Source organism: Ctenopharyngodon idella, chromosome 13 (assembly GCF_019924925.1).
Source record: "Ctenopharyngodon idella isolate HZGC_01 chromosome 13, HZGC01, whole genome shotgun sequence".
Classification (NCBI taxonomy): domain Eukaryota; kingdom Metazoa; phylum Chordata; class Actinopteri; order Cypriniformes; family Xenocyprididae; genus Ctenopharyngodon; species Ctenopharyngodon idella.
This window is the reverse complement of record NC_067232.1, coordinates 14,631,399-14,645,966: the sequence shown is the minus strand read 5'-3', so window position 1 is coordinate 14,645,966 and position 14,568 is coordinate 14,631,399. Positions and strand designations below refer to the sequence as shown.

The 14,568-nt window shown below is 35.1% G+C and overlaps 1 protein-coding gene across 1 annotated transcript; it reads left to right on the top strand.

The window, feature by feature from the left end:
- Window positions 1-186: 186 nt before the first annotated feature.
- snx5 (sorting nexin 5) lies at window positions 187-8,190 on the top strand. The gene is made up of 13 exons (XM_051917532.1): window positions 187-364; window positions 1,183-1,287; window positions 1,491-1,601; window positions 1,815-1,936; window positions 2,058-2,181; window positions 2,638-2,733; window positions 2,862-2,967; window positions 3,074-3,152; window positions 4,186-4,225; window positions 4,329-4,415; window positions 4,831-4,990; window positions 5,767-5,852; window positions 6,734-8,190. The coding sequence occupies exons 1-13, from the start codon at window positions 329-331 to the stop codon at window positions 6,782-6,784; spliced, it is 1,203 nt and encodes a 400-aa protein (XP_051773492.1). The 5' UTR covers window positions 187-328; the 3' UTR covers window positions 6,785-8,190.
- The last annotated feature ends 6,378 nt before the right edge of the window (window positions 8,191-14,568 follow it).

Here is a 14,568-nt window from a genome sequence, read left to right as displayed (position 1 = left end):
TTGTGTCCACTTTAACGTTACACCTTATGCAGCAACTTCTCACAAGTCACAACATGTTCTTAATTTAGTCATTAAATATTTTTACTTTTCTGTAAATTGGGTATATAATATGTTTTCCCCTCTCTTTTCGCGGTGATATGTCATATTCGAACAAATGAAAGTTTTTAAAGACTTTTATTTTGACGTGTTGCCAGAAAAAAATCGAGCCGGATGTCCATAGTGACAGGCGAGAGTGGAAAGTGAGGAGCACGAGCTGCATTTGGGAAGTTAAAAGTACAATTTAATGTACAACCCAGAGACGATAAAATAAGTAAAATATCTTCTGAACATGACATCTATATCAGAGGACAGCGATAAGGAGAAGGTATGTGTTGCCATATCTCTCTATTATAGAGTCAAAGTTTGTTAATGAAGACTGTTTCGAGCACTCAACTTGCTCGGTTGCTTAATAACCGCCCAGCTCTGCTTAGTATTTTGTAGTGAGCAATCGCAAATTTTGTCGCTCTTACTAATAGCTTTAACTCTTTTCTAGCTGTGTTACCCAATAATAACTGCAAAACAGGTTTAAAACTGTCTTCGTGTCATATGTTATCTTGTCTGTCTATCTATCTGTCTGCCTCTCTGCCTGTCTGTCAATAATGATAATATTTTAGCTGGCAGTGTAATTATAGTGATATTGGCCAGTGCGTCAGTAGTTGTATTTGTTTTGTCAATAAGTAAAAACGAATGGTTGAATGATATATATATATATATATATATATATATATATATATAAAATGTATATATAATGTGTATATATATATATATATATATATATATATATATATATACACAGTCTCTTTTCTGTAGAAATAATTAGAGGAAGTTTCTCGAACTGCTTTTTCCGAACTCAACGACTGTTCACTACACTGTTTATCTAGTAAACGACGTTATGTATTGTTAGATGACTGAATAACATGTTTTCTTTGCTAACATGGTTTCATAAGCATAGACAGTACTGTAAAATATATATATATATATATATATATATATATATATATATATATATATATTTAATATTTTTGCAATTTTGTCCCCAAATCCATTCAGGAGACATAACTACAGTTCTCAGTCTTTATTTAAAGCTCTCTTCTTGATTTGTCACAAGATGTTTGATATTTTAACAAATCATGCTTTATATAGGTGCGTTCTGTATCAGTGGACTTGAACCATGATGCATCTCTCCTCATTGATATCCCTGATGCCCTCTGTGAACGTGACAAAGTCAAATTTACCGTCCACACCAAGGTTAGCTAACAGATAAAATTTATATCCATTCAAAGTCAGTGCTTGAGTAGCTTGCACACGTTATATATTATTTAATGTAACTTACCATGATCTATAATAGTTCTTTGACTGTCTGTCAGTGTTTGTATTGTCACATACATTTGATGTAGTTTTAGATGAAGTCTTTGACTCATACTGCCAATTTGCTCTCCACTTCCTCTCAGACCACACTTAGTTCCTTTCAGAAGCCAGATTTTTCTGTGCCACGCCAGCATGAAGATTTCATCTGGCTCCATGACACAATTGTGGAGACTGAAGATTATGCTGGGCTCATTGTAAGTTTAAAACCCATATTCATATTGTCTAGATTTATGAAAGCTCATCACCAGCAACAGAATGCAACTGTTGGCCGACATGCAAACCACAGAGTTTCTCTACTGACAATCAGTTTGCATTGTACATGATTGGAATAGCCAAGTAGTCTCATATGGAATTGGCTTGCTTTTACAGTGTACTTTCCTCCTTCCTCCCTTCTCGATATTCCTTAGATCCCTCCCGCCCCACCAAAACCTGACTTTGAGGGTCCCCGGGAAAAGATGCATAAATTGGGAGAGGGGGAATCGAGCATGACAAAGGAAGAATACGCCAAAATGAAGCAGGAACTTGAAGCGTGAGTCAAATTCTGCACTATATTTTTATATTTTTCCACTTTTTTTTTTTTTTTTTTTGCACATAGGTTGTGGCATTACTGACATTTAAATGCATATAATTAAATCAGTGTATCGTTTCAGAGAATATCTTGCTGTTTTTAAGAAGACCGTGCAGGTTCATGAAGTTTTTCTTCAGCGACTCTCCTCCCACCCCGTCTTCAGCAAGGACAGAAACTTCCAGATATTCCTGGAATACGATCAGGAAGTGAGTCTTCCGCTTTGTCTAGGCCAGTCCTGTTCATCCCAGACCAGGAAACAGAGAGACAGTGAGAGGGACTGTTGGCATTGCTTATTTCCTGTGAAGCTGCAATGTTGGCAGTTTACACACAAATGGAGAGAGGTTTGAGGATGAGTGCAGAAGATAAAGGGGGATTGGAGGAGGGAAACTTCCTGCTTAGTTCAGCGCAAAAACTGTCTCTGACTGGACAACTGTATTTTGCTGATTCATATATATATATATATATAGATAAAGTCTCTTAAAACTCAGCCATAAGCTGTAAGTCTTGTATTGTACTGATAAGTGTCAGTTATACTGATAACAAAGACACGTGACCTTCTTGGATCTCAGCCAGTGGCGATAAAGACTGCGCACTATGGTTCTGCCTTCTGATTGGTTCATATTGTGCTTGACTTTGTTCTCTGCTTTTCATTTGTTGTTTAGCTCACCGTAAGGAGGAAAAATGCCAAGGAAATGTTTGGTGGGTTCTTTAAGAACATGGTAAAGACTGCTGATGAGGTCCTCATCTCAGGGGTCAAGGTCAGTGTGTCAATCAACTCTTTGTGGGTGTGTTTTTATTATCAGCACAACAGACAGGCAGCAGTGTTCTGACTTGTGTCATGATATGCCAGTTTTTTTTATTTTTTATTATTCTTTTCTTTTTGTAGGAGGTTGATGAGTTTTTTGAACAGGAGAAGACTTTTCTGTTGGATTATTCCGGTAAAATCAAAGACGCCACTGCTAAAGCTGAGAAAATGACCCGTTCACACAAAAGTGAGACCATTTCATCCAAATGAATTATCTGGCTGCAAACATTTTGGCTATTTGTTTAGGCTAAGAGATATTCATATTCACAAAAAGATTGTCTTTCTTTTCTTAGATGTTGCTGATGATTATAACCACATTTCTGGGGCTCTGAACAGCACTGCTGCAGACAACAATAACTCTGCCTTTAAAAAGTGAGAAGTGTATTATGTCTTGCTTGCCGTAAAAACAGCTTTATCAAAGAACAGTAATAAATGTTTGATACATTAAAGGGTTAGTTCACCCAAAAATGAAAATAATGTCATTTATTACTCACCCTCATGTCGTTCCACACCCGTAAGACCTTCGTTCCTCTTCAGAACACAGATTAAGATATTTTTGATGAAATCCAATGGCTCAGTGAGGCCTCCATTGCCAGCAATGCCACTGAAAATCTCAAGATCCAGAAAGGTACTCAAAACATATTTAAAACAGTTCATGTGACAGTGGTTCTACCTTAATATTAGAAAGCAACGAGAATATTTTTGTGCGCCAAAATAACAAAAAAAACAACTTTTTTTTTAACAATATCTAGTGATGGCTGATTTCAAAACACTGCTTTGAAGCTTTACTAATCTTTTGTTTCGAATCAAACTGCCAAACTGCTGAAATCACGTGACTTTGGAGCTCCAAACAACTGATTCGAAACGAAAGATTCATAAAGCTTTGCACAAAAAGTATTCTCGACGCTTTCTGGATCTTGAGAGGTTCAGTGACATTGCTGGCAATGGAGGCCTCACTGAGCCATCGGCTTTCATCAAAAATATCTTTATTTGTGTTCAGAAGATGAATGAAAGTCTTAGGGGTGTAGAACGACATGAGGGTAAGTAATAAATGACATTATTTTCATTTTTGGGTGAACTAACCCTTTAAGCAGCATAGAATAAATTGATATGCAAGTAAATGTAGTAAATTAGTAAAGTTAGTAGCTGTTAAACAGTTGGTACTGTGTGTGTGTGTGTGTGTGTGTGTGTGTGTGTGTGTGTGTGTGTGTGTGTGCATTTTTTTAATATTTCACTTGCCCTGCCAACATTTGGACTAGCCCCATCACATGTTGTTTTTATATTATTTAGATTTAAACATTTAAATCGGCAGAATTTACAACAACAAATGCATTCCACAAAACAAGTGTTGAAGCTTGATGATGTAAGATTTTTTATTTTTACTTAGTCTTTGTTCTCCTTCCAGGCACTTAGAAAAATGTGCCGATGTGTTTGAAAAGCTTCGTGTGAGTATCTCTGTAGGATTTTTCTTACCAACTTACCAACCAACTGTTGCCATAAGATCATAAGATCATAAGTAACATGCTACGGCATTTGTGTGTTTTGCAGAAAGTGGAGGACAGGGTGGCATCAGATCAGGAGCTCAAGCTGACAGAATTGTTGAGATACTACACAAGGGACATCCAGGCTGCTAAGGTGAAACCTTCCCTCTGTTTGTGTTACATCAGTTGTATAACGTTACATACACTGGATTGTATAATTCATCCAAGTATATTAGATTGTATGTTTTATAGTTATTTCCAGAATGGGTTCGTTGTAGGGTGGAAACTCACATTTTTGCCCACCAGACCTGCCTAGGTTTTTTTACCCGTCAGACAGACATATACATCGTTGTGTTCTTCAAGAATACATCATTGGTTCTAACAGCCACAGAATTTCTTTTTAATCTGCTAAATCTTATACTGCAGCTCACCTGCCACTGTGTAAAGAGTACCCACATTTGGCTGACAACCCTGGGTCATTGTTCACTAACAACACTCACTAACAACAAAATAAGTTGATTTATCCTGATTATAGGTTTAGCAATAATGCATTCCATTCCGTCCTTCAGGACCTTTTGTATAGACGTGCACGGGCACTTGCCGATTACGAGAATTCCAATAAAGCTCTTGACAAGGCTCGTCTGAAGGGTAAGGACATTGCTCAGGCTGAGGAGAACCAGAAGCAGTGTCTGCAAAGGTTTGACAAGCTCTCCGAGTCTGGCAGGAAAGGTGTGTTGTACAATAAATTTTTTAGTTTTTTTTTTTATTTAACTGTTTAATAACCCTAATGAATTATACTATGATGGTCAGAGTTTGTAATATTTGAAGAGTTAAAGGGTTACTTCACCCAAAAATGAAAAAATGTCATTTATTACTCACCCTCATGTCGTTCTATACCTGTAAGACCTTCGTTCATATTCGGAACACAAATTAAGATATTTTTGATAAAATCCGATGGCTCGGTGAGGCCTCTATTGCCAGCAAGTTAATTTACACTTTCAAATGCCCAGAAAGTTACTAAAAACATATTTAAAACACTTCATGTGAGTTCAGTGGTTCTACCTTAATATTATAAAGCGACGAGAATACTTTTTGTGCGCCAAAAAAAAAAAAAAACTTTTCAACAATATCTAGTGATGGCCGATTTCAAAACACTGCTTCGGATTTCATCAAAAATATCTTTCTGTTTTTCTGAATGGGTGTTGAACGACATGAGGGTGAGTAATTAATGACAGAATTTTCATTTTTTGGTGAACTAACCCTTTAATATGGTGTTTAGATCTTGTTTAATATGGTAGATCTTGGCTGGTAGCCAATAGAATATAGGTTTGAATTGAGTGATGTTTATGAACTATTGCCATTGTATCCGGTAAGCTGGTTAACTGCAGAGAAATTTGGAAGAACATTGATGAGAACCTATAAAGTATCATAAAAGTAGTTCAGTTTTTGGTGAACTTCCTTTAAGTCACAAATTACTTACTAACATTGATTTCTTGTGTTTGTAGAGCTCACCAGCTTTAAGGCAAGGCGTGTAGTAGCCTTTCGTAAGAACTTGGTTGAGATGACTGAGCTGGAAATAAAACATGCCAAGGTGAGGATGATGAAGTGTCATGTGTCCGCGTGGCACAAGTGTTCCTACAGTCATGAAAAACTTGGTAATAGTAGAGAATTTTAAAGTTGTGATTACCAGGCCTGGTAATGTCTATATTTAAATTTCTACATTTAAATTTCTGTATTAATTATATACTACCATTCAAAAGTTTGGGGAAAATAAGATTGTTTTTAAAGAAATATATACTTTTATTCAGCAAGGATGATGCGTTAAATTGATCAAAGTGACAGTAAAGACATTTATAATGTTACAAATTTTTCTATTTCAAATAAATGCTTTGAACTTTATATTCATTAGGGTCCTGAAAAAAAAAAAATTCCAAAAAATATTAAGCAGCTCAGCTGTTTTCAACATCAGTTAATATTAATTATAAGAAATGTTTCTTGTGCATCAAATCAGCATATTAGAATGATTTCTGAAGGATCATGTGACACTGAAGACTGAAGTAATGATGCTGAAAATTCAGCTTTGTATCACAGAAATAAATTACATTTTAAAATATATAAAAATAGAAATTATTTTACATTGTAATATATTTTACAAAACATTTTACTGTATTTTTGATCAAATAAATGCAGCCTTGTTGAGCATAAGAGACTTCTTTCAAAAATCAATTTAAAAATCTTACTGACCCCAAACTTTTGAACAGTAGTAAAACGTTTCAGCTGTAAAATATTTCAACATCTAGAATTGTTTATAGTTTAAAAAAACTTAAAATATAGTAATCACGATCAACTAGGAAAGTCATGGGGATCCATTAATCAATAGATTTTAACGTGGTTTGGCCCAACATGTTGACTTTCTTCCATCCGTTCTCTCTTTTTCTCTGTCGTGTTCTTTCTTCTGTATACTCACTACAGAACAGTGTGTCCCTTCTGCAAGGCAGCATTGAGATGCTCAAAAGCAACTGACCCACACGATGAGTTCACTGGACCAGCTTGAGCTCCTTGCATTGTTACCAACCCATTAGAGGGGAACCTGGATGCACCTACTTTAAATGTCCTTAATGTGGTTCAATAACCACTCTAAAACATAAAAAAGAGCCACCACCAGCAATGTCACTACCATGTTTACACTTTATCCATTTTTTTTCTCATGCCCGGTTTTACTGCCAGAAACTTGCCACCAAACTGACGGCAGTGAACATGACATCACCCAAAATCTCTCCCATTTATTTGAGTTCAATAACACAATAGCTGTGTTAGCCTCCCTTTCTTTAAGTATTCCAGATCTTGCAAACATTAGCTGAGATGTTTTAGCTCAGATTATGCACAGTTATAAACCCCCACAATGACAGAAAAAACAAAAGTGCATGATATGATTTTTGTTTTGTTTTTGACTGCAATTTTGTACCTTTAAATGTGATTTATCTGCTATTTGTTGTCACACTGGAAAGCTGATGCATACTAAACAAAAATATTACATACAACTTGATGTGTGATGACAAGCAGAGCAGTATAAACCTCAGAAGTGTTACGTGACATGGCATATTTTCTATTCAGTTGAGATTCATCCAAAGACATGACCCAGTTTGTCATAGATTACTAGACAAAAATATAAGCACCAAGGGAATGTTGACATTAATTTACATTCAAATTGTCAAATTATACTTTGCTAGGGTCAAAAACAGCACTTTTTGTATTTCATCTGGTTATTTTTATGTTAAATGTAAAGGACGGACTGTAAAATTGAATACTGACTCTGATGTCCCCATTCGGTGTGTGTGGGTGAATCTCACAACTTTCAATTTTCTGTTACTATTAGTAGTTTGTGGAATCCAGAGCTTTTTATGGTAAAGGTTATGCAGCCATGAATAACATGGTGCTTCCATAAATGTTTTCCTCAAGCTGCATGTTTTCCCTGAACTTATCCTTTTCAGATGACTGAAATCATATGTGAAAAATGCCTCTGATGTAAGATTAAATTAGGTAATTAATTTAGTTTGATAGTTTGCAATTACACCATTTCTTTATCAAATATAAATCAGCATTCCTTATTCAAATGTATTTTTCTACTTGACTAAATGTTTTCTCTTGATGTTGTTACTAACAGTTTAAAACTTGCTACATTTAAATTCAGTGGACCAATATATGTGTAAAGTTTGGTTTTATGTAAAGCCACAAAAATATGTATCTGTGCCGTTCTAATTATGGAGATTATGTTTTGTAAAAGCACTATTATAATCATGTGCAAACTCAGAGACGACAAATTTTATAAATGATTGTATAGATTAAAAAAAAAAGTGTTTTCATATGGATTATCCTCATTTTTATGAAAGCTTGCAATAATGAAAATAAATATGCCCTGCTTTCCCTTTTTTGTGGCTTTTTATGTCTTTTCATTCCTCCTTTTTTTATAACAATGTAAATGTGAGTTTTTATATACAAGATGTTGAGTGTTAGATCTAAAATGCAACGTGAAGATTTCCCTTAAGGTTATGTGGTTACAAACCTCCATATTCTCACATATTAGTCTTAGTGTTCGTTGAACAACATATGCTACTTTGAAACATTGTTATTGTTTTAATTTAACCTTTTTTTCCCACCAGAGGGTGGCAGTGCTTATGTATTTTCAATGATGTGTCAGTTATCTGTTGCTTGCTGCTAGAAATGCTAAATATCAGACATCATAGCCAAGATAGAAAAGTTAGGACACACTTTTGCAGCTACAAAGAAGCAATAGCTCCTTACCAATGGTGTTGGAGGAAGCTTTATTATATTTTATGGATTCCACCACAGCTAGAGATCAATTAATGGGATTACCAGACACATTTACTGCATTGACTTTCTCATTCCCTTTTGCCTAAAACACACTGATTGAAGGTTTCCACCTAAAGCTGCTGCTGTCCACTTTTGGGCTGTACGGCTCATTACATTATCCACTGATTCATATTTTTCTGTCTGTAAGAAAAGGAACTAGTTACTTCTTCATTATGTGATTGTTTCCCTGTCATTGGCCCATGAACTGTAGGTCTGCAGGCCTTATCTTAGACTTCATGGCCCACTCTTTTTTGAAATTGTTCAGCCAGTGTTACATAATAATGACTTTAATATATGTAAAATATTTGTCTCATGATGAAAGTATTTTCACCAACGTGCTGTGACGTTGCTAAATGTTAACAGCTTAGCTCGTTAATATTAATGAGATTATGACTATAGGGGAGGGGCTTTCCACAAGACTTTACACATTTTGACTTCATCAGTTTATAATAGCACAATCTATTTTTCCATTTAGCTGATCGTGGTGGTGTAGTGATGTAGTGATGTAAAGCCTGTGACTCATCACGACTGGCCAACTGTCCATGCGCTGATGCAAGAATGCAAGAATTTCATGGCAGACCACCACGCCATGCTCTGCCAAAAAACAAAAAGCTTAATTTGTAAAATCAATGATGAGGGAAGCTGGACTCTCAAACAAGTTGGAAAATGTTGTCATTTTAGTCAGGATGTGGGTCAGCTCTTCCAAACCACACAATAGATATGGTTGATGTCAGCAGTTGAGGTGGAAATTTTGTGGTTTTGCATTTGAATTGTTGTACATAAGTGTAGAGTTCCTCATCTACTGTATATCTGGAGGCTATCCAGTGACTATTAGATCAGATGTGAAATTCAGTAATGAACAACCTAGCAGCACTCAGTGCAGTTTTTATGGTCTTTTATTTATTTTTTACTATCCACTATGTTGTGCTTTGACCCTAAAGCATAATTGAAACTTTGAAACACCAAATAAATGAAAGACTAAAACCTTGTGTACTTTTCCCCAAGACTATCTACTCTTATAATAAAATCTGATGTTTTATATTAAGTTTGGCTCTTAAAATAATATGCATAGCTAAAAGCCTGTTTAGAGATTAAAAATCATATTCTGTGCTCAAATATTTTTGTATAATGTCTCTAAGCTGGTAACTGATGACTAGTTTAATGTCCTTCATATCACTCAGCAGTCAGCACATAATAAAATAACAGAAAAAATAAAATAACAGGAATTGAACGTCCATTTATTTATTTCATTAAAGTGGAATAATGTCAGTATGTTGATCATAATAACAAAGCAAACCCCCACAGGATGATCGGGACCCTGAAGGGAAGTGCACGGACTGAATGTACATTCTCCCTTACATATACAACAAAGTTGAGCAGCTGAAACAGAAATATAAGACGTTAAGTGGGTCATCCAATACAATTCCACCCACTTTCCAGTCATACTAGTTTCATTGTGCACTTATGATGCCGTTAAATCTTTATATAGTCTACTTCTGTCCCAGTTTCCTTTTAACCACAATCTAAAAAATCATTTAAAGGGCCTACTTTTCTACAGAGTTTCAATATTGCTCTTGGATTACCCAATCACATGTCAGAATTCTGGGTCAAAGTATCTTGTCCTGTGTCAAAATCAATGACTGCACCTGCACAAAATATGGAGACAGCAAGTACAAAACGGGTCCCCCACCTCAATGACTTTTGATAGCGTTTAATAGAGAGAAAACTAAACATTTGCTTACAAACTTATGTGATTTCTTTTGATAAAATACATCATGAAATGTAATCGTTTATGGGTAACAGAGAAATTATAGCTACAATTAGCTTCAAGCTACACATGACAATCAATGAGATTAACACAACATTTTTACTTAAAAGTCACTATCAATCACCATCGAGTGTTTGTAATAACTTCTGACTGCAATCCAATGTGGATTTTGGTCAAATGATGAGGCAGAAATATGTTGTTAGTAACATTTTAGAAGAGTTTTATGGGGAAGATACACAATTACAACTTCTGTGGGACGTGAAGGAAAGGTAATATAACTAGTAGTGAAACTAATTACTGTTGCCAGAAAGAAATAAGTAAAGTAGTAATATTACTTTTAAAGGAGTATAACGAGTAATAAATTAAATTTTTTGAGTAACGAGCCCAACACAGTTATTGGTATATACAAAGTGTTTTGTTTTTGTTTTTGACTCATATGTTTAAAGTGATAGTTGATTGACAGTTTAATATTTTATATTGGACTTAGGCCTATATCTTGAAACGAACAAAAGAATTAGAGAACAGTGAAACTGATAGTGACAAATGCAAAACTGCTGCGTTTCACAATCACAGCCAATATATATTTTCAATGTATATTAAAGGGGTGGTTGATTATGATTTCACTTTTTTAACTTTAGTTAGTGTGTAATGTTGCTGTTTGAGCATAAACAACATCTGCAAAGTTACGATGCTCAAAGTTCAATGCAAAGCGAGATCTTTTCTTTTAAAGAATTCTCTGTTTAAGGACTACAACAAACGGATGGTAGGGACTACAATGAGCTTCTTCCCGGGTTGGTGACATCACTAACCCTAAAATTTACATAAACCCTGCCCCCGAGCCGCGCAACAAATGGGTGACGCCATGTTATTGCAATACAGTACATAACACAAATGCAATAGCATGTCATAAAAGCAAGATGACAACATAAGTTATAACCGTAATTAAACTAAACTATAACTGTTCTGTCTTCATGCAGCATATATTCTCTGGCTCTGTAGGATCTTACAACAGTTCGCACATGAGCAATGACAGAATATGCTAATCAGTGACTTTTAAGATAGTTAACTCCACATCAGCTCCATAAATTCATCAACTAACCATTCAGAAACGTCCTGTTGCATTCTACGTTGTCACTTCTTCTTGAGTCTCTCCATCATTGTCCGACTCCAGTTTGAACATAAAAGGCTGAACAGTTTCTGACATTTCAGTGAGTCTGCCTGAGGTAATCGGCGCTGCTAACACAAGTTTTTGAAACTCCGCCCTCTTCTTAGGAGCAGCAGCTCATTTGCATTTAAAGGGACACACACAAAAACAAAGCGTTTTTGCTCACCCTCAAAAAGTGACAAGTTTAACATGCTATAAAAAAATATCTGTGGGGTATTTTGAGCTAAAACTTCACATTACACACTCTGGGGACATCAGAGACTTATTTTACATCTTGTAAAACTGGCATCATATGAACCCTTTAAATATTTCATGTGCTTGGACCAATGAGATTTCACAATGTGTGGGGCTACCCATCACTACAAAAAGTACAAAACTCATAACAAGCATTCACACGCTGATGCTGTAAACCAGACAGCATGGATAATTAGAAACTCAGTTGCTTAAAGTGCATTGAAATATTCCACAACGTTCTCTAAAGTCAACGGAGGGCATTTGCTCTGGTTTCCCTATTCTCAGTCCATTAAGACGAAAATGCAGGTTATGTATAAGTGCGCTCCTATAGTAGAGGTTAGAGTGCTTTTAGTCTCCCATAGCCAGACCTTCAGACTGACAGCAGAAGGTCTGGACTCTATCGCAGCTTTCATTGGCCAAGGATCGCCCAAGAGGACGTTTGACTGACATGTAACGCCACCAATCATAGTTCGTTTTTGTTCCGTGTTATGTTTAGGGGCGTGAAAATGTAAAGTCAATGTCCCTACAATAACAGACCGGTGTGCATCTAAATATTCATTCAAAAACATTGCAAGTTTCCTGCAACAATGGAGCTGCAAACTTTACATACTTTTGAAAATCCAGCGTTTAGCTGATCCTGATAAGAGCTCATTGTCACAGTTATAAACACAACGGCGTTCTTCTTCGATGAGGGGGTTTGGCGTCAAGGCATTTGTTTCCAGGTGGACCATTAAAGAACGCAACACAAACGTCTCCCGGACATCCTGTAGAATTCAACCAATGAGATGATGACTTCGAAAATTCTGAAGTGTTTCCAGTTAAGTGAGCCATATGCATCAGACGTTCAGTGTGATGTCTGAGGCTGAGACTAGAGTGCTTTAGGCACAGCAGCAATAGAATAAATAGAATAGAATTAAATTAAAATTATACATACATGTATATATATATCCGTTTTCTATACTTTCAATAAGCAAACCAGTTTGTCCACTTCTCTTGATAAAGTTAAAGAGAAGCAGTTTTGTTTACTCTGAACAGACATCAAACACTGCAGTAACAGGCGAGACACTGCCATGCCGTCATTTATAGGTTATATAATGTTCTGGGCTCCATCTGTGCTCTAGAAAACAATGCACAAGACTTTTAAATTGCATACTGTTTGTACTTTATGTTTTGTTTAAATGCAAAAACGTCTTATTTTTTCTGAATATTCATTATATTACATTTTTGCTTCCAACTTCATTTCTGAATAGAAAACATTTCTGAAAATGAAATAATGGTAACATTTAATGTTAATATTCTTTTGTATTGCATGTACCTTTAAGGTTAGGGTTAGGCAATATTCAACAAACAATGAATAAAAATACTCCTTTGAAAATTACTTTTCTAGACCAGGTGCTACTGCAGCTCTGACTCTCTCACTCACTAAGCAAACAGACCACGTTGACTTGACCTCGAATGGCTGACCGATAAATCTGTGAGTCAGCAGTATAACTACAGTTTCATGCCAGATATTTCTAACATTTACATGCATATGGGACCTGTTGTAAAATTAAAGATGATTATGAAGCAATTACGAAGGATTTTTTTTTTTTTATCCTAAGGGTAAACATTTGGAAATATTATGGTATTTATGGACATGTTGATTTGATTTTTAAAGGTAATGTATTTATCGTGTATATCTCGCAGTATACTTTTTGCAAGCATGTATGATCTGTAATACATGTAGAGGGCCAATAGTCTCAGAGAATTATGCAACTATAAAGAAGGAAATAAAGTCTGAATATTGTAATGCATACTATTGTCACATATTGAGATACTGTGAAGTATCACTGCAAAGAAAAACAACAACAAGACATTTCACCTATAAAGTGATTAAATGTAAAGCATGTCGGGAATTACTTGAGAGGTGTTTCTTAGGATAAGAAGGTTTGGACTTATGCAATTCAGGTCAATCTGCTCTCTGTATGTTTTGTTCTTTCAACGCCCTCTTATCCAATTTGATTGGAATTGTTGTGAGTACTGTTGCACCATTCTACACAATAAAGAAATGAATGTGGAATGTGAGCATCCACTCCTTTAAAGTAACCATTGAACTAATGCATATGAATCTGTCCTTAGTTATTTTTATTCTGATGTGAATTGTACAGAATTTCTTAATTATAATTAAATAATATCATGTTTCTAAAATAAAATAATATGTAAAATTTGAAATGTTTTAAAACATTTTGACTAATTTTATATGCCACATTCTTGCAGATAAATACCACACCCAATGCTAAACAAATGAATGTGACACCACATACCTAACACAACCACACCAAAGAACAACCTTTCAAAAGTAAATTGAATTTTTTATAGTCAATAAACAGCTCCTAACTGACTGTCATAGTATAAGCTTAGCTTAATAAATATAAGTTTAAGTATATATAAACAAATAAAGATAATAAATATAAGTTTAAATGTATATAAACAAATAAAGATGTAATGCAATGTATTATAATTTTCCCCACCTTCTGCATGTTTACTTCCAGTCCTTTAAATTATATTTTTATGGGAGATACACTGATTCATATTCTCTCTGAAAATTAATAAATTATTGTAGGCCTGTTTCTGGATATTTAAGGAATAATATAGGATAAAATATTAAAAATTAAATAAAAAAATAAATACAAGCAACCAGACTGGTGATTTAAAAGGATGCCAAAATTAATCGTTTGGTAGTCAAATAATGTCTGTAAAGGTAATTTTTGAAAGCCTGGTTGAAAAGCG